Here is a 19,880-nt window from a genome sequence, read left to right on the forward strand (position 1 = left end):
AAGTGCCATTTCAAAGATTTTGGAGCCATTGCCCTTCACCTTCTTGAGCTCTAGAAAGAGCTGAATACGAACCACGATTTCGACATTCTCGGCAGAAGAGTTCGCATAAATTCTGCTTGGTGGTGCCTCAGCAGACTGCCCAGGGGTGGGCATTAAAGAAGGAGCTGCTGATAATATACCTACACCATGTCTGTGCCCAACAATCGCCTGTCAACCTACTCTGGTGCCTCAACTCCCACCGGAGTCCGTTCTGCAGCCCAGCAGTCGACGCAGGTATCAACGACCACATTGCTCAACGCACTACACACCAGCTACGCTTCGTCACGCCCCTATCGCCTCGATGCGAGCACAAGCCTGGTAGTGAACACTTGGCTTACTGCATCCCACCCAAACGTTGACGGCCAACTGGGAGGTACGATAGATACGGATTTGGCACAACAGGCATGGGAGCATGCTCGTCGACGGGCCGAGGATGGCTGTATCGTCCTGGCATCCTTGCATCACTCCACACCCTCCATTCTTTCGCCATTCATATCTGCCATTCCCCTTGCGGTACCATCTTCTCTCCATACCGCTCTGGCAGTGCTCAGGCCCTTTACCTATTGCGTGACGCCCTACAATCCAGCCACTCCAAGGCATGCAGCACTTGCAGCTACATTCAGTCTTACACTTGCTGGCAACGTCAGCTCGGCATCCCTCTCACTTTCACACTCGGGACTCAACATCGCCAAGGGCCTTCTCGATCTACCGCAAGAATCAGGCTTTCGAGCTTTTGACGTATTCTACTACCTCCTTACATCTGCATCAACTCCAGCTGAAAGAGAATTTCTGAGCCTGAAACACCCATCAACCTACGCATTGCTGAACGGATCTGGCACATACGAGCCACCAACCTATTTGCCTGCAGCCGATGATACGGCTTCCGCTGAAGACTTCCGGTCTTCTTTGAAGGCAATTGGGATCAAAGGGTCGGCTCACCGGAGTTTGATTTCCACTCTTGCGGGGCTCCTTAAACTTGGAGAAACCGTGGGCCTTCTCATTGATCAAGAAGATCTGGAAGACATCTGCGAAGATGTTAGCGGTCTTCTTGGCCTTGAGCCCGAAGTCCTTATGCACAGATGCAATACAGACGAACGCGAAATTTTGATTTCAGGAATATATGAAGCTTTAGTCGATTGGGTTCTGTTGAAAGCTAATAAGGCAATCTCTGCAGAGGTACAAAGAATGAAAGAAGGAGATGAGTCTAGTGAGAGCGGCAATGATAGAGTGGGCGCTCGAACACCTAGGACGGATGAGGATAACGGCGATACTGTCAACATCACCGTGGTAGAAATTCCAGGGCAAGACCTTGGCAAAGCCGTCGCGCTTCGTGGGGTCTTTGACGATAATCTGGGTATCAACGCCGAAATGAAACAGGATGGAATCGACGTGATATCGCCCGGTTCATCTGTCGTCAAAGACATGCAGAACGCCGTTTCAGAAGTAGGCGCAGACCTTGGGCTCACCCACGGTCCAGTCAGCAGAGATCGAGCTTTAGAGCGAGAACGCCAGGAAGAGGTGTTGGAAAAAGTAGGGGCAGAAGCGGAAATGGGCGGCTTCTTGCGAAACATACTGTACCCAACCGACGGGCAAGGCGTCAGAGGTGACATGGAAGCGCGTATGGACCTTCCGGTTGTACTCGACAGCAGCAGAATATGGTACCATTTGTCCCTGCACCCCACCGATGAATCGCTAGCCAGTCTAGGCAATTTGGCATCTACAACTTCAGCCTGGTCAGCGGGTACAGTGTCGAAGCAGCTTCGAACCTGGAGACTTCCGGAGTGGGCCAACTACCGCAACAAAAACCTGGACTTCACCGCCGATTTTGACATTGATGAGTTCTACACTCGATACTCCCGACTTGGATGTCAGGAGGGCCGGGATGGAGTCGAGAGCTGGATCTTGGAACGTGGGTGGAGTAATGGCGAGGTAGTTGTAGGACACGAGCGTGTCTGGATTCGCGAAGGACCATGGTGGGAGGCCGAAAGTATGCTCGATCTCAAGCCCGCCGAAACATCCACTTACGGGCAGCCTCACTTCGGCATCATGGGTGGTGGCGGCATGGAAAGTGGGTACTCTGCCACGACCCCTGGGCCCAATGAGGGCGGGTTCTTTCCACCCGCGGGTGAGGACTATGGAAGCCGGGATAATCTGTTGCAACGGCAGCAGAGCGTAGCAACTATGCCTCAAGCCACCATGGGTGTAGCAAAGTCCATTGCCCCAACTATGACCCGCACCGTTAATACAATGCCCGGCGATTACGGCTTAGGCGCCAAAGGGGACTATAAGAAGGGACAAGTCACATACTACAACGATGATATTGGAGAGTTCACTGGTGGCTTGGATCCCGAGCTGGCCGAGCCGAAGGCCATCTCTTCTGAGCCTGTCGATAAGTCTCGTCGGCTTTGGGTCGCATTGGTTTGGGCTTTGACCTTCTGGATCCCTTCATTCACGCTCCGATATCTCGGCCGAATGAAGCGACCTGACGTTCGATTTGCTTGGAGAGAAAAAGTTGTTCTGATGCTGCTGATCTTCTTACTCAATGCAACGGTCATTTTCTGGATCGTCGAATTTGGCAATCTTCTATGCCCTAACCTTCACAAGGTTTGGAATCAGAAAGAGGTCGGGTATCATCAAGCTGAAAACGATTTCTGGGTCAGTGTCCACGGCAAGGTTTACGACATAACGAAATTTGCAAAGATTACACACGGAGACATTGAACCTCTTGCCACCCAAGCCATGATGCAGCCTTTCGCCGGATTGAATCTGGATGAGTACTTCCCACCACCTCTATCAAAAGCCTGCAGCTACCTGGTCACCGATGAAGCCACAAGATTGCTTGCGAACACTACCGTTCTATATCCTCAGGGGGTTCATACATCTGGTCCCCTTTATCAAACGAACAACAACACAAAATTGCACAGTATCGACTGGTACAGCGACACATTTCTTCCAAAGATACAAGAATACTACAAGGGTGATCTCGTAACTACAAAGGGGTCTATCAGTTCACAAGGTTCTAACCGCGAATGGGTCATCTTGAACGGAAAGATATATGACCTGACAGACTATTTCTACACTAAACAGACTGAGGGGAACATCGCAATGTATTCTTGGATTCCTGACGAGGTATCAGATCTGATTCAACAGAATGCTGGCAGCGACATCACAAGCCAGTGGAAAGACAACAACCCCGACTACGAGAAGACTTTGAACTGCATGGAAAATGCTTTCTATGAAGGGATACCGGATTTTAGAGACACCGCAAGATGTCAGGTCAACAATTACCTCTTGCTTGCTTTTACCATTGTTCTTTGCGCCGTCATTCTCACCAAATTTCTGTCTGCACTGCAGTTTGGTTCCAGACGCAGACCAGCAGCCCAGGACAAATTTGTAATTTGTCAGGTCCCAGCTTATACGGAAGGCGAAGATCAGCTACGCAAAGCTCTTGATTCATTGACAGCCCTCCAATACGACAACAAGAGGAAGCTGATATGCGTCATGTGTGACGGGATGATTGTGGGAGGCGGTAATGACAGGCCAACTCCAAAGATTGTACTCGATATCCTCGGCGTTGATCCAAAAATTGACCCTCCCGCACTTCCGTTCAAAGCTGTTGGACAAGGCAATGAGCAACTTAATTACGGCAAAGTCTACTCTGGTCTGTACGAGTATGAGGGAAATGTGGTACCATATATCGTTGTGGTGAAGGTCGGCAAGGAGTCCGAACAGACAAAATCAAAACCTGGAAATCGGGGGAAACGAGACTCACAGATTCTGCTTCTTAGCTTCCTCAATCGTGTCCACCATCGCTCACTAATGTCACCACTCGAGCTCGAAATGTTCCATCAAATCAACAACATTATCGGCGTGGATCCTGAGCTATACGAGTACCTTTTCATGGTTGATGCAGATACTAGCGTCAAGGAAGACTCACTGAATCGGCTTGTAGCAAGCTGCGCCAATGATGCGAAAATCGCAGGCATTTGTGGCGAAACAAGCTTGGAGAACGAGGAACGAAGTTGGTGGACCATGATACAAGTCTACGAGTACTATATATCCCATCATCTGGCAAAGGCATTCGAGTCGTTGTTCGGTTCGGTAACTTGTTTGCCCGGATGGTGAGTCCAATTTCCCATCTTCAAAGCTCGCTAGACCTACTGACATTATGCTAGTTTCTGCATGTACCGACTTCGAACAGCGGACAAGGGTCGCCCATTGATCATCTCCGACAAAGTCATCAATGATTACAATACCTGCAATGTGGACACACTGCACAAGAAGAATCTCCTGTCCTTGGGAGAAGACAGATATCTTACAACGATCATGACGAAACATTTTCCATCAATGTCGTTCAAATTTGTACCAGACGCTTACGCTAAAACCGCAGCGCCGGAGACGTGGGGTGTTCTCCTGTCTCAAAGACGACGTTGGATCAATTCCACAATTCACAACCTGGCCGAGCTTGTCTGGCTCAAAGATCTTTGTGGGTTTTGCTGCTTTAGTATGCGATTTGTTGTCTTCATCGACCTTTTCGGAACCATCATCCTTCCTGCTACCTGCGGGTATCTAGGATATCTAATATACCGTGTTGCGAGCCATACCGGTCAATTTCCACTAATTTCGCTCGTCATCTTAGGATGCGTGTATGGCCTTCAGGCGATCATATTCCTAATCAAAAGACAATGGCAACACATTGGGTGGATGATTATTTACCTCCTCGCGTTCCCAATCTACTCTTTCGTGCTTCCGATATATTCATTTTGGAACCAAGACAATTTTACCTGGGGAAACACTAGGATCGTTCTTGGCGAGAAAGGCAACAAGCAGATTGTGGCCCTTGAAGATGAAGGGTTCGATCCTCGAAGCGTCCCACTTCAGAGATGGGATGATTACGCAGCGACGAACAACCTACCAGGTCGTCGCGGCATGGCAGGCATCATGGAGAAGAGCTATGAGGACGAATTTGCAAACAATGGCTTTGAGATGGACGACATCCACTCGGTGTACTCGTCCGCTAAGCCTGCTTCCACCGTACTCACTGGGTTCCAAAACGCACCGCCTGCATACATGCCACCTCATTCGCCTGCAGCTTTCGGGCATCCGAACAGACAATCCATGTATTCGTCCACTCCTTACAAGGACCAACCGCAGTATTCACGTCCGCATTCGAGACTGCAATCAGTGACAGGTATGAGCGATCATTACCAGGACCATCCATACCAGAGGATGAGCATGCCAAGCACAGACAATCTCATTGCTATGCAATCACCGCCACTACGGCAGAATCGAAGCCCACTTGGATATGGGAGCAGGCCTGTGAGCACCGTGGACTTCCGGGGAACGTACAGCGGCCCCGACGACGGTGCGATCGTCGAGGCTGTACAGAGCTGTCTCGCAGAGGTGGACTTGGACAACGTGACGAAGAAACAAGTGCGCGCATTAGTTGAGCAGCGATTGCAGACAGAATTGACGGGGGAGAAGAGAGCGTTCATGGACCAGCAGATTGATGCTGAGTTGGCGAATATGTAAATGCAATCATTTATTGGTACGAAAAGCGGGTTTTGAGCATTTACTTGGGATCATGGCATCAAGCTGATGGAAATTGCATCAGGAAGGGCGCGGGGTTTGGTAGCATAGAGCATTTAATTGGCGCTATGCTTTCCAGGGACATTGTTCTTGTCACGATGTGAATTTGTACAGATATGCTGATGCTCATAAAGAGTATGTGAATGCAATGCAGAGTGCCGCTCACAACGCTGAAACCAAGCCCTTCCTTTCCATCTTCACCGCTTGCTCCCATCACCTGCCAGAATGTTTTTCATCCTCGATCTGCCTCCTCAGATCGTCCAGTACTCCCTCTCTCGTCTTCCAATGTGCTTCCAATCCCTCCACCATCTCCCTAACCCCCTTAATCTCATTCTCCACTCCTTTCAAAGCCTCACCAGCCTTACTTCTGCCCTCGCCCCTTTCCAATTCTCGGATCTCTTTCCGCTTATAATCCAACAGCATTTCCAGCTCTCTCTTCACAAGCGCCGGCTTACTTTCCTCTTCCCTTTTCCGTCCGCTTTTGCCCTTCGCTCTCGATTCAATCGTATCGATCTTATTTTCCAGATCTTGAAGTTGTCTCTTCAGCCTCACCTCTTCCCAGTCCTCAGTCGTACGTGTACTACTGAAATCTGTGCCAGAAGGTTGATAAGTGCTCTTCCCGCCCACACCCAGCCGGCTGAGGTACGTATCCCCAAACTTGGCTTTGCGCCCTGTACTCGTGTCCTCATCCTCATAGCCCCGGCGCTGAGCGGGCGATCTTGATTTGACGCTCCTGTTCTCAAGGTTGTAGTCGATTTGGCCTTGCTCGAATGTGGCGCGAAGCGAGGCGGGGACGGAGCGCGGGATGCGGTAGCCTTCGTGTCTGTTGTTTAGTATGTGTAAGAATGCCAACGCCGCATGCTTCCCTATCGCTGGTTCCGAAGCTGGATTTGCCAGGTTCCATGCAGAGCGGAGGTCTGTGTCTGGGACATCGAGTGAGGCGTAGAGGGATTCGAGAGATTGGAATGTGAGGGCGCCGTGTGGGCCTTTGTTTGCTGTGTATATTGACTCGTACTTTGATTTGTCACTGGGTGACATGTACCAGTCGAAGCCGTCTTTGAGGCCCGGCGTGTCGTCGTCGTCATCGGAGGGTGAGATGGGGGAGAACGCGGGTTGATTACCGGAGAGGGCACGGGTTGCTTGGACGAGATGAGCTTTAGATTCGGGAACGAGCCAGTCAGGAAGTGAGGAGGGAACGTCTGCGTATTCCTGGGTGTAAGGGTCAGCATGGGCGTTTCTCTAGGCAGCTGTATGTAGACAACGCAGCTCTGCTGTGTTCTGGCAGGGGGGATGAACATACGCCATTCACAAGGTCAAAGATGATCCGCATGGCCACGCAAAACTCCTCAAAATCGAGGTTTCCATCATTGTCGACGTCTGCGAGGTCCCAGACTCTCGCGAGTTGATCCTCTCGGAGCTGGCTGTTCTTGAGTACGGAAGCTGCTTGATCTCCGCTCAGGTGGGTTCCACCATTGGCTAGAGGAGAGAAAATTTCCCAGTACTTTTCTACCTCTGCCTGTTCTATCCGTTTATTTGACATTGTTCATGGCATGACAAGCATAGCATGCTCTGCACATCTTCAGGCTAGCAATCGCGGCTATCGCGGTTCTCGGACCGCACTTTCGGACCGTACAGCCCACTTTCTGTCGACGACGACACGTAGATAGACATCCAGAGAAAATTAGCCAGCGTAATTCTCCTTTGATCAATGCTGGAATGAAGGAGATATATCAAGTCAGATAACATCGAGAAGTCCAAATTCTGTCACATTGATGACATTTGACTGGGCTGGTGACCGATCAACCCGTGAGTAGGAAACAGGCTTTTCTCAAGAAAATTGCATAGGGTCAAGCCACCCTTGACAAACTATCTAACCCTAGCTTTGGGATCTATGAAAAAAGAATTACCATTTCTTGCTTGCATGGCCGTGGATTGGGTCAAAGAAGAATTGAAAACGCCGCAGAGCCAGCCGAGAACGAACACATATGCTGGACTGTCAACCCTTTTAAGGCGACTATGAAGGCGTTTCAACATGCTCGGCAGGCCTCTCGATCTCTCCTCTGACCACATTTCCGGCTTCAGTTCCGCACGTATGTAAGATAGGCCTGGGGAGCTGACACCCAATTATCGAAGGACACAGTCCACTTGCCCAGTGCAAAGAGCTGCGGAGGCTCTGTCTTCTTCGTCCTATCGTTGGCCCAAATCCTATTGAGTTGCACTTGCATACAGTTCCACTGGTCCAGATAGGTGGCTTGGGTATTTGGCATCTCGAGTGGTACGTTGGTATAGAACGCAAAATCACTGTAGGTCTGCTGGAGCGCATTTTGGACTTCTTGGATATCTTCGGGTGTCTCCGGGCGCTCTGCGCGACAGTCGAAGTCGAATGTCAGATCGGCTTTCTTCTGCACCCTATCTAGGTATTTCTGTGTGGCTTCCGGATCTTGACGGACTTGTGCACGGTCAGGCCGCGTCCCAATGTTAAGCGATCTCATCGATGCCTTCTCCAGATCCGTCAAGTCGCGGCCTATGGTTTGATTGTTTGCTTTTTCTGCTGGCGAGCGAAGTTCGTCCATGAATTTATCGAGCTTCGGATCTTTGCCCCCAGTCTTCCAGCTAATGAGTCCAGCGTCGTTTCGAAACCTTCTGGCACGCTCTCGGACAGTCCCAGAATTGTAAATGGACACTGGAGTCTGTTGCCCTGCAGGGTCAGTTTTCCATTTGACCGGGATCCGAGCGACGATATCCATCACGCTCATCTGACCTGATCGCATCCAAGCTTCGGCTCGCCATCCCTCAACCATGCTCGAGATGACCAGCGGTAGGCTTGGAAAATCTCTGATAGGTTGCCCGCGAAAGTCTAGTAGCAGCTTGCCATCGTATTTCAGGTTCCCGATCGCCTTCTTCGACATGTTCTCGGCAGGAGGTGGGTTGAATGAAAGTAGGTCGACTGGGCGATACTTGATATCTTTTCCCCATGACAGTTGATCTTCGTGGACAGCTGTCACATCAAAAGGTGTTGATCCGCATGATGGCTGGTAATCTGTGTGTTTCAGGGTCAGAGGTGCGTAAGGATAGTCTCTAAGGACGTTACCGTAAGTTGCGCCTACTGCCTTTGCAGCTTGTGCGAGCAGCTCCTTGCGATAATTGTGGTGGTATAATGCACTGTCTTCGTGTGCGTTAGCTCTAGCCGTCTGTATGAATGGAGGCTGTGCTCACCCTCTTCGCATTCAGATCCTTCTTGAATTTCTTCTTTCTTAGTACATATGGCGTCCTTAGGGACGAGTTCGTGGGCATTCATCGTAGAGGCAGGCCGATGCCCTGCTTGTGCGAGACCGAGTAAGTTGTATGAAGAAGCGGGCTTTTACCTTAGAAAGGATCAGGTAATGCTGAATTTGTTCTGGACGGAGGGCAAGTTGTGCGTCGTGTTGTTACCAGGCGTCGGGAAGCTAAGGAAAGATGCCCGAGTTATCTCGGCAATAGAATTGCATCCATATCCTGGCTTGACAGTCTCCAAGTGATTACTTGGCTGCCTTTGTCCCGAGCCAGGTCGCTTCAAGAGATCGTTAGACACACTATTTTACCGCGGTCCTGCTTACTGTTTGCCAAAGCAAAATCACACTGTTCTGTGGATCCTACACTCTGGATACAAGATCCTGCGCTTTCAAGACTTCTGTTAGCAACTCTTTATTACATACAATTGAAAACACTTCTCCATTCGACTATCTAGCTGTGGCGATACGCCACTAGTGACAAGTCTTACGTCCACACCCCTCGTCCAGCAACCAAAGTTCCTCTTCACACAGCAGTCAACACCAATGGACGACGCCATAAAGGAGAAGCTCCGCCTGGACACTCTTCACGACGAAGAGCTTCTTCGCATCGGCAAGACTCAAGAGCAGGAACGCGAACACATTGTTCGAACCCAAGCCCAAGCACGCGAGCACCTCAAACTTACGCTCGATCTCGAGCATCACGCAATCCACGACGCAGCCATTGCCCGGCAAAAGGCACTCAATGAGCAAGATTATGAGCACCGCGAACGCCTACTCAAGCTAGAGCGTCAGTATGCGTCGAGTGAGATGGCGCTTAAGCCTAATGAGTCGGTCCCAGAATCTGAGAATGCGGGATCTAGAAACGAGGCAGCGGTAGACACCGAGGAAAGGTTCACTGAACCTGAGAGTGCGGGATCTGGGAATGAAGATTCTGGAGAGCGGGCATCAATGAAGGGCAAGAGCAAGGTGGAATTTTTCGTTCAGATTGCGAAGAATGCGGCCGAGAGGGGGGCAGAGAGGAGGCGGGGATAGTGAGAGGCCGCTGTCATTGGGGGTTTTTAGGCTGAGTCGGACGAGGTGTCTTGAGGTTTACATTACGCTGGGGCGAAAGATACTGCATAGGGTCCTCTGATATCATCCCAACCCTCGGTCATACCAAGAAAAAACTTGCGTTGCTCAATTTGATAGCGCTTCCAGCAGCTGAACTCAATAAACATGCCAACAAGGAGGGCCGCTTTCCTTACTTCCTTGCCTTCGCCGAGGCCTTGAGCACCCGACCATCGCGTACTCTGTGGGACTCATCCCTAACTTTCTCAGCCCGGGTGGATCGAAGAGCCTCCACGGGCTCTGAACTCTCGTCGCCAACTTTCCTTTTGGGCTGGCTCAGTCTGAAACGTGTGGGGTGAATTTCCTCCACTGAGACAGACCTCTCTCGCTTTGGCTGGCTTAATCTTAGGCGGGTAGGGCGAATGTTCTCCGTGGGCAAGGATCTCTCTCGCTTTGGTGGATTCAATACCAGCCGGCCATTCTCCGGGGCGGTAGCGGTCGAGGTCGAAAATTCTCCCATGTTCACATCACCAGCCGAGTCTGGGATGTCCCCGTCGCTTGTCGTCGCGTCCTGATCTTCTTTGGGAGAAGACTGAGCAACCCTCACCCTCGTTTCCCTCGCAACCTCCACTTCTAGCTCCTCCGCTACCTTTATCAATTCCTGCGCCTTACCGTAAGCGTCCCTCTGCTCTGCTCGCAAGGTTTGGACCCGAGCCTCCGCGAGCTCGGCTTCGGCGTTAATCTTCTTGACACTCTCTATCGCAAATCTGTACTCGGTGACGAAAACGGCTTTCTCGGTTTTGACGTTGCCTTCCGTACCCCCCCTGATTTCCCCACTGCGATATATCCAAGGCGTGTGAGGGTTAGCGTTGTGCCTGCGCCATCCCATGTTCATCTTGGCGAGCTCTTTCTGTCTGGCCTTTTCGGCTTCGAAGGCGAGGCGCGAGCGTTTTTGGGCCTCGAGCGCGTGGATGATCCTGTCTTTCTGCTTGAGCTGCTCCTGGAGGGTCTGGATTCTGAGCTTCGAGGCAGCCATTGCAACGGGTGGAGGTGGCATTGAGGCTCGCATTGGACCATTGTTTTCTGGTGATATGTCCCTGGAGGACGGGTTAGCATACAACGTTTGTCAAATCGGTCGAAGCATGGGAGAGATTGAGGGAGCACAAAGGAAAGAAAGGACACTTTTCGCAGAGTATCCAGATCATAATACTGCCGAGGAAAGCATCAGGGACCACAGCGGAATATACCTACGACATGTTGAACAGGCCTTTGTCTGTGAGAAATGCAAGTGAATTTGGGGGTTCTGCCACTGTGGGCTGCGACGATGGTCGTGGATTTCAATGATTTTGAATGGTGGTTCGAGGTAGAAAGGACGAGATTTGGGTATGATGTCGATGCTGCGTGGATGAACAGAGCAATGTGCTGAATATGCTAGAGAACTCGCCGGTTTCAATGCTCGCAAGGTGGATGAAGGGTAGACAAACTGGAGAACACTTGTGCCCAAGATATGGGTTTCACGGAATATTGCATTAAAAGTTGAGTCACGATGAGACTAGCATGTGAGCCTTCGAGAATATTTGCATTAATCGAGGGCTTATTTGGCTCCTCTTGAGAGAATAAGATACTATTGTGCTTGAAAATTTCCTCTTGCTTGGCATAGTAATGCCGCCTAGATGCTTCTCTCAGGTAGCTTGGCACGAAGAATGGCATTTGATGCCAAGAATCAACTTGGTATGACTCAGAGGGACTCAATCCCTTGCGATGCCCGACGAATTATTCTGTTGTTGCTATTGCTATGTTGCCTGCTGCTGTGAACGAATATAAAATATTTGCCGCAGCTTGAGGTATTAGCTAGAATAGATAACGAGACGTGAACTGCGGACGCAATGACAGGAACTTATCAGATGCTTCGCATCAATCGTATGCTGAACTTCGTATCGCTTCTGCCGTGGCCGTTACCCACGGAGACACCAAAAAAGTAGACAGATGTTTTCAAAAGACAAAGACATGGGGAAAGTAATGATGCCCGCAGTAAGTGTACCTTTTGAAAAGCCTCTATCTAGTTGGGCTTTAGTTCAAGTGCGTAGTTCAACGTGCACCCTCTCAGAATTTCGCAGGCTAAAGGTATTCGGGGAAGTCCTGCCTGTAAACGTAGCCTAGCTATGTTGTAGCTAGCTTTGGAGAACAGCAGCATGTGAATGTACAGATTTTCGGCAAGCCAGTTGTGCGGTGGAAGATGCAGTAGGAGAATGACCGAGACGAAGAATCGCCACGTCGGAATGCTGAGATGCTCTGGTTTCATAAGCATCAGAGATTTAAGACTGAGCGTGCCAAGACGAGGCTCTTTTCTTCCCTGCCTGCCTTCCTTCCTTCCCTTCTTCCGCGCAGAATGAGATAGGTAGAATACCTCAGCAGGCATAGAATAAGCAAGTGGAATGATGAGGTTCATGAAAATGTGCGCCATGTATTCTGACCTTACCCGTCGGTGATCTACCTTACCTGCCTTAAGATAAGGTACTCTAGTGTGGTGGTGTTTTGTGAGCCCTCAGCAGGTAAAATGTCCAGAGTGAGAGTTTTGATAAAGAGTGATAAGTCAGTGTGGTGTGGAGCCCTCAGACAGCGCTAAAAATGGTGCCCGCCAGGGACAAGGAAGCCCCAACTTCCACCAGCTTCTTTAACTTGACGACCTTCTCTTTTAAGGTACTCAATCCGCTTCAATTACTGTCTCTACATGTCTCGTTGCCTATATATTGACAAGCATCTTTCTGCAATCAAGCATCAAAGCAGTCAAGGCGCACGCACCGCATCCCTTGGGCTTTGGCAACAGCTACTTTACCCCTTTTGCTTCTCAGGGCATTAACGCAGATATCCAGTAGGTACTAAGTTACATGCAAGGCTTTGCACCCTCAATATGCTTTGAATCTTGCTTCTCCCATGCCCCTTTCCTTCCATTATGGTAGCAGCGAATCGGGACTTCCATCTCAGATTTTCGCCTTTTCTGGCATGCAATCAATCTCTGTACCGTACCGCTACTGAAGCTGGAAATCTACTCACTTGTGACATGGTCTTTGTCGCCGCCCAAAGTATTCCGTGCGCGCTCCGCCTTTGATCCAGCTTCTTCGATGTTGAGCCTCCTCGCTAGATGGCCCCCAACGAGAAAAGATTTGTACGCATCTTGTTCCTCAAGATATTTGACCATTGCTGGCGATGGACTCTTCGCGGTGTTGGGAACAGATATCTTGGACGACTGCGCACCCTTCTGACATCCAACCCCACTAAACAATCCCCCAGAATTAGAAGGAGACCAACTTTGAGAAAGACAACAACCCACGTCATGCTGCAATGCCGCGAATAAAGGGACGATCTGGAAGGATTTCGGACGTCTTCTGTGCTGATGTGATATCAAGCATCAAGAGACTGTGGTCTCAAAAAGTGAATAGAGTTTGAAGATACAACGAAGAGAGTACTTGAATAAACAGCGGCTTTCACAGACATTGAAAAATCTGGAAAACCGGAAGAGATTTATGCTCTGGATGGATTGGAGAAAGAACTGAAGCCGCTGAGACTATGACCACGGCATTCTCTCTTTTCTGACGTTTTCCTGAGGACTCTCCCAATTTGGGCAAAGCGCGTTGGAAAACCCTGCGCGTAGTATCCAACGATACGCAAATCTCGTTGGGCCGATTTGGAAATCAGTGAGTAAAGTACCTTTTCCGACAAGCTTGTGAGGCATTGACTGATTGTGGCAGACTCCTGACAATCTCCCCATCTTGAGCCACGCGATTACCACAAGAACCATAAAGCCTTGCAAAATTGAAGTCGAGGTTTGCCCTACTTGACATTAAATGTAGGAAATCGGCTTGATGTGGCAGGCATCGATATCGAACTAGGCCACTTATGGGCTTCTCCTTGCTTGCCGCTGTTCGTGCAGGTCTGCCGAAGGACTACTGCAGCTTTGCGCCCCCAAAAGTGTGGGAAGGGATTTTTTTTTGGATGGGTTTTGGAATGGCTCAAGAAGCATCAGGCTGCACCAGCGGCATAAGGCTTGATTCGTCAGTAGGCTGAAACCCCACCGTTTTTCCGCTACAGGGGGCTCCGGATCGCCATGTTAATTTTATCTCTAAAATGACTGTGCCATCCTGTCATCAAAATTTTCACAAATTCGTAGAGTACCTCCACCATCCACATCTTTCCTCCTTTCTATACTCACATTCTTCACATCGCACATAGCCCCTACGGCCTTTTGTCCATTCGTTTATTATGATCCTAACGTCATGTGTGCTTGATTCTGATCACTGTTCACGGCCAACCACAGCTCCATATGCTGATGCCATCTCTCCACACCACTCTCCGTATCTGTTTCTACTCATTTATTTTCCTCGCCTTCCCTTTCACTATCAGAACGTTATTAGAAGGCAGATCACATTGACACAGTTATGTTCGGACACCTGGTGAATTACAGTCCTATAAGCTTTGGGCAGCAGGGCGAAATGAACGACGAGGAGTCCCCTTCAGCACCAGCTTCCATACTTTCAGTACCATCTTTTGGCACCTTGCCTTCAGTACCATCTATTGGCAATGAAGAATGGTGCCATCTCCAGTTTAATGCATTCGCGGATGCGAGCACAACCTCTGCTAGCCCGATCTCTCCCTGTTTCCCAGGTTACAGTGGTTCATCCGCGGTAGGAGTTGGCAGGTCCAGACACCGGAAACCCGGAAAGTGCTAACTTGCGGTCGCAGGGAATCGCGAGGTCTTATTCGACGACACCGCTGTCTTCGGCAAGTGTTGAAATACCCAGAACGAGTTTGCCTTTGCTTCCCGAGACATCATTGCAAGTCCAGTCGACTGAAGTAAACCTCAAAAAGCACAACAAATTCATCCTTGAGGATCCCACGATGGCCAAAGTCAAGAAGGATAAAGCAATGAGAGCGTGTACTACATGCTTTACCAAAAGGTGGGAGGTACGTTGTCCTTCTTTTGCCTCAGAGCAGTCATCTGTGTAGAGCGTCAGGCAGTCTTCAAGCTAGGATGATCCTGCTAAGTCTTCGACGCCAGTGTTCTGAAAGCGAAGTACCAAATCGCTGCATGCATTGCGTTGGCAAGACTAGCTATTGCAAGGGACCAATCGAAACCCCTCGTCTACTTGACATAGAATGGTTTGACGCAACGACAGCTGCACTTCTTGCACGTCACTACCAATTGATAGATTTTCACTTTGAAAGCGAATCTCTCGGACCTATGCAAGTAGACCTGAGATTGGAGCCTTCATCGGACCAGGAGATTGTGTCAGACAGGCAGACCTATAGTCTTCAAATACCGGGGCTACGAGATGACTTCTACTTCCTTGCGGAGTCTTCCAGTCTTGACGGCGTGTTGGATGCCATTCTTCCTGCCGATGTACCTCTCTGCATAGCACCCAAATCTGGCTTATATGATCTGTCTCTATATGAGGTATGCTCTCATTGACGAATCAAAGTGTTCACACTGACGCGCAAAATGTTTTCAAGTGTCTTTGCCGACGTCTCTACGCATGCATTTCCTTGTTGCGTCGCCCAAACGAATGCACATTAGACAAGGCGTACAAGGATGACCGTAGAGCGGTTCACATGGTCGTTGGGTTCCTGTGTCAACTGAACCGTACGGCATCCTCCATCTTCGCGGACATCTTTGAGCACGTCCGAGGATGCTGTTTCGCCAATCGTGATAGACGAGGGACCCCAAATCTGATGTTGATTTTAGCCGAGCATCTTGGTCATATGCACAAAGAGATTCGGCGTTTCGTCGATGTCAAGGGACAATTCTCTGACTTAGTAGATCCCCTCTAGTTCTGTGGACGAGCATAGCTAACAAGCATAGCAGCTCCCTCTGAGTGGGCTCTTCCATAATGCATTTCAACTTCTAGACGAACTCGAGAATCTTGGCAGGGGACTTTGCCCTAGAGCTTTCGAATCAACGTTCCACTCACCTGTTTTGGACGTTGGCAGGATACATCTCACACCCTGTTTCGAACCTAACCCCTATACTAGCACTGACGATGCTTTTACTTCATCGTAAGTACGACCTCTACGTGATGGGAAGGGTCAAGACGCTGACCTCTCCTTCCTTCAACAGCCAACACACCTCTTTCTTGGACATCTTGCGCGACTTGACCCCGCACAAATACCCCATTGGCGATCAGCCTCTTTCGATCATGTATAGCAACGACACCCTTGAGTCTTGGCAAAACATGGATGTCGAAGATTCAAACCTCCTTGCCGGACATGATTCTCAGGACGGTGTCAACAATGGTCAAGACATGATCATTGAAGAACATGTTCCGTTCGGCGGAGTCGAGGGATTGCAAGCGGAAGCAAACGCCATGCTCAATCCAGGTTGGACTCTAGGACTCGATAATCTCGCAGTCACACAAGATACCGAAGCAAGTGTCAGTACGGATCATTTGCATGCTGGGATCCTCGACTCCATACACCACAGCCAGCACGGTGGTTGGGAACAGCAGCCGAGCGAAGTACAGCAGGCTGGCCATGGCTACTTACAGAGTACTGTCCCCGCATACACCGATGTACGTGATAGCATGTTGACATCTCTACACGATGTAATGGCATCGTCGCAAGCCCAATCGAGTACCAGTCGACGGTCAAAGGCCGCAAACACTACTGCCTCATCGAAATCCAAGAAGCGACTGTGCTCGCTGCCCACCTCAAATCCTGTGGAAGTCCCAAGGAGGGCCAGCAAGCGCAAACACATGAAGACTGTTTTCTCACGCAAAGAACCACGCTTGACACCATCCCGCCTGAATCACAGCGAGGATTCGAGTGCTTTGACGACAGACTTGTCGTCAAAGCTTGCCCTACGCACAGATTCTGCAGCCAAGGCAACAAACATTAAGGGCACGATTTCATCAAAGCAGCCGAGCGATGACTACCCAACAGAACAACCACGAGCCAATCGGGTGGCGGCGTGGGAGCAAGGGAGGAATAGGCGTACAAACCTTGATAATGCGGGCATTGTCAGGGACATGGAAATTTCGGACTCGGAAAGACGGCCTATGTCATGGCCACACAGAAATCCCTGGCGTAAGTCCCTTGATATCTCCGTCGCGGTGCTTACCAAAGGATTTGAGAAATTGATGACGGAACGAGGAGAATCCTTCATTTAAGTTGGATGGTGGTCTACCAGCCCGCCCTCTTTTTTTCCGAGTCAATCTTATTCTAAAGTCCTTCAACGTTGGGCAGCATTGCAAACCACCGTTCTCTAATGTATTCAAGTTTTTGCAACGAGTTCTACGTTTAGCAAGACCTCAGGAAGGACTATTGTAACTCGGGTACTCGATATCAGGCAATCATTTCTACTTCATTAGACAGTCCGTTTGTTTTGTCCCTCATTATTGACTTTCTGGACACTGTTTGCAATTAGATGAATCGGTTGCTCTTCCGCGAGGGTGACATGGTAACGATCTGGACGAGGCGTTTTAGCCATGGTGGTCAGAACTGTTACCTATGTTGAAGGATCTTTGCGGTTGGCAGCCACGGCAGCTTAGTTTTACACACTCGCATGTGCTTCAGTACTTTTGTAAAGCTGTCCCGCATGTGGATCAGAAGCCCAATGATTGATACTTAGAAGACCAAAGCCGAAAGACTGAGTAGATGACAATATCTTGACGAGATCATGAACCCCATCCTCCACGTTATTGTCGCCACTAGAATCCCTGTGGTCCGATCTACCGAAAACGCTCCTCAGTGGAAACCGTGCATAGGACTAGTGTGTTTTGAGCAGCTTTCAAAATCGCCAATCTCGTTTGATGCTTACAGGTGGACACAGGTTCTTTCTCGCTGATCGCAATAGGCTCACCCCCTTCGAATGGTTCTCCGTGATACAGACACTTCTTCCTGGCTAAACGACTAGAATAGCGTTCAGGTTCTCTTCCTCGACTTTAATGATCGTGCCATTGGCCACAGAGGTAAAGTTGTCAACTTCTTTCACCCACTCGCGACTTCTTCAACCAATCGGCGACATCCGTATTCAGCATCTGGCGTTGTACTGTCTAGTTCCAAAGTCGCCAGGATGTCTAGAGCGTTTACGGCTGTTTCCTAAAACTTAGAAGTGTCGTGGATCTTGGCCTTCGGGCCTAGGTATTTATTTGTATCGCGCAGCGCGTGCTTCGATTTAGAATTAGCCTTAACACCACCATAACTCAGATTCTCCTAGTGATGCATTTGCATGAGAAGTAAGGTAAGCTCAAATTACTAAAAAAAGCATGGTGATGAGGAGTATAAGCGAGCGAGAGTGGGAAAAGCAATCCCCAGAACCCCTGCAACCTTCCAGCGTTGCAAGTGGAAGATGAATAGACTCACTTCCTCAAACCAGCGGCGGTGATATGGGCTTGGAACAGTGTGCAAAGGGAGTAAGTCAATGGGACGGAAACTCGGAATTCAGTGATTCGATGATCTCAACTTCTGCTGAAGACACCAGGGTAGCGGAATGCTTGAGCTGAACGTGCGAGGTTTTCTTAGCTGCGTTCAGAAAGCAACAAGGAGTGCTCTTCTCTAATTTGAATTTTCATATATACTGACGACTCAAAGCGAAAAAGCGGGCTTGAACCGGGCATGTACCGGCGGAGTAGTGGAGCTTCTATAGGTGAAAAGTACAAGGTGTCCACTGATGTTTATAGATAGAGTCCAAAAGAGCAAAACACGGGAAATAGTCTTAGATACTCAAGCAAGTTGAGTGGAGAGGGTAACAGATGTCAAGTGCGTAGAGAAAGGAGTCGCTTTCAAAGAGTGAAACTTGTATTTATTCGGAAATCAGCGGGAGGGAGTTGCAATTCCGTCTGAGTCATTGATCAGGCCCCGATTGATCCCTGGTGGCAGCAGCAAGCTGTGCTTTCTCCTCCCTGAGCTCCTGCTGCGCTTTCAGAGCCTTCTTCACCTGCAACACGGCACGCTCAACCTCAACCGCCAGCGGGACATCAAGATACTCAGCAATGAGCTGGCCGCTGGATTCTGACAGCAGCATTCTCTCATCTTTTTCATCAGGGACCGGCTTGACACTGGATCCAGAGCGAATGCTGTCCATTTCCTTATCGAGCTCCTCGATGGACATGTCCATTGCGGCCTCCATATATGCCGTTTGTAGAAGCTCGGAAGGAGACAATTTGACCATCCTGTTATCGAGTAGGAACTGCAAATGCTTTGAACCACCCCGCGCTTCTTCAATTCAGCCACCACAACCAGACTCGTTGAATTGCTTGTACTGACCTCGCCAATGGGACCAAGCACGAAAGCAAAGGTAGAAGAATGGCAGGTTTGGCACTCTGTATCATTGATGTCGTTAAATATGTGCATCTATTTGAGATGGGCTTTGAAACGGAAGACCACTCACACTGGAAGCAACGCTACAGGCGCTGAAATTGGCATCCCAATTATACTACCCCAAAGCCACTTGGTGTGGAACCTCTGTCTATCCTTACTCCCAAGCCTTTGTAAAGCATCATGGACCTCCCGAGAGTCAATGAAAGCGCCTGGATATTCTACTCGGACTTCCTCCTTGGCCTCGACCTCATCCCGTTTCCGTCTCTCGCTCAACGGCGGTATGCTCTTCAGTCCCCATTCCGCATATGGTAGGCGCTGAAACAATTTGTTGCCGTAGGATGTGACCTTCTTCTGCCAGCCGGACTCTTTCTTCTCCCACTTGAGCCAGATGTTGGCGCCTTTGGTAGCCGCTTTATCCAAAAGCGTGGCCTTTTCGGATAGCTTGAGGTTCGGTCGTTGACAGTAGACGAGGCTTTGTCTTGTAGAGATTGGCAGAAGGAATAGGCGCATTGCAAGCTAGGACTAAAGCTCTCATGGACTGCGCTGCAATTGATGACTTTTGGCGTCTTTTAGAGACGCGCCTGGCAGGTTTTCGCTAAACCTTCCTATCCCATCCCACGT

The 19,880-nt window shown here is 49.7% G+C and overlaps 7 protein-coding genes across 7 annotated transcripts; 3 read left to right on the forward strand and 4 right to left on the reverse strand.

Annotated features, from left to right (window-relative positions):
• Positions 1-186: 186 nt before the first annotated feature.
• On the forward strand, positions 187-5,571 carry HO173_011682 (uncharacterized protein; the record flags this gene model as incomplete). The annotated part of the gene is made up of 2 exons (XM_037313561.1): positions 187-4,160; positions 4,215-5,571. The coding sequence occupies 2 exons, from the start codon at positions 187-189 to the stop codon at positions 5,569-5,571; spliced, it is 5,331 nt and encodes a 1,776-aa protein (XP_037159478.1).
• A 270-nt stretch (positions 5,572-5,841) lies between these two features.
• On the reverse strand, positions 5,842-7,168 carry HO173_011683 (uncharacterized protein; the record flags this gene model as incomplete). The annotated part of the gene is made up of 2 exons (XM_037313562.1): positions 5,842-6,837; positions 6,929-7,168. 2 exons carry the CDS (start codon positions 7,166-7,168, stop codon positions 5,842-5,844), a joined length of 1,236 nt encoding a protein of 411 aa, XP_037159479.1.
• A 538-nt stretch (positions 7,169-7,706) lies between these two features.
• On the reverse strand, positions 7,707-8,537 carry HO173_011684 (uncharacterized protein; the record flags this gene model as incomplete). Its single annotated transcript, XM_037313563.1, has 1 exon — positions 7,707-8,537. The coding sequence occupies one exon, from the start codon at positions 8,535-8,537 to the stop codon at positions 7,707-7,709; it is 831 nt and encodes a 276-aa protein (XP_037159480.1).
• A 906-nt stretch (positions 8,538-9,443) lies between these two features.
• On the forward strand, positions 9,444-9,932 carry HO173_011685 (uncharacterized protein; the record flags this gene model as incomplete). The annotated part of the gene is made up of 1 exon (XM_037313564.1): positions 9,444-9,932. The coding sequence occupies one exon, from the start codon at positions 9,444-9,446 to the stop codon at positions 9,930-9,932; it is 489 nt and encodes a 162-aa protein (XP_037159481.1).
• A 208-nt stretch (positions 9,933-10,140) lies between these two features.
• Positions 10,141-11,203, reverse strand: HO173_011686 (uncharacterized protein; the record flags this gene model as incomplete). The annotated part of the gene is made up of 2 exons (XM_037313565.1): positions 10,141-11,044; positions 11,199-11,203. The coding sequence occupies 2 exons, from the start codon at positions 11,201-11,203 to the stop codon at positions 10,141-10,143; spliced, it is 909 nt and encodes a 302-aa protein (XP_037159482.1).
• A 3,180-nt stretch (positions 11,204-14,383) lies between these two features.
• HO173_011687 (uncharacterized protein) lies at positions 14,384-17,107 on the forward strand (the record flags this gene model as incomplete). Its single annotated transcript, XM_037313566.1, has 6 exons — positions 14,384-14,629; positions 14,688-14,909; positions 15,004-15,399; positions 15,456-15,758; positions 15,808-15,998; positions 16,060-17,107. 6 exons carry the CDS (start codon positions 14,384-14,386, stop codon positions 17,105-17,107), a joined length of 2,406 nt encoding a protein of 801 aa, XP_037159483.1.
• Positions 17,108-18,783: 1,676 nt separating this feature from the next.
• HO173_011688 (uncharacterized protein) lies at positions 18,784-19,769 on the reverse strand (the record flags this gene model as incomplete). Its single annotated transcript, XM_037313567.1, has 3 exons — positions 18,784-19,154; positions 19,206-19,261; positions 19,330-19,769. 3 exons carry the CDS (start codon positions 19,767-19,769, stop codon positions 18,784-18,786), a joined length of 867 nt encoding a protein of 288 aa, XP_037159484.1.
• Positions 19,770-19,880: the final 111 nt, after the last annotated feature.

Source organism: Letharia columbiana, assembly GCF_014066305.1.
Source record: "Letharia columbiana isolate WasteWater2 chromosome Unknown Sc0000066_s0, whole genome shotgun sequence".
NCBI lineage: Eukaryota > Fungi > Ascomycota > Lecanoromycetes > Lecanorales > Parmeliaceae > Letharia > Letharia columbiana.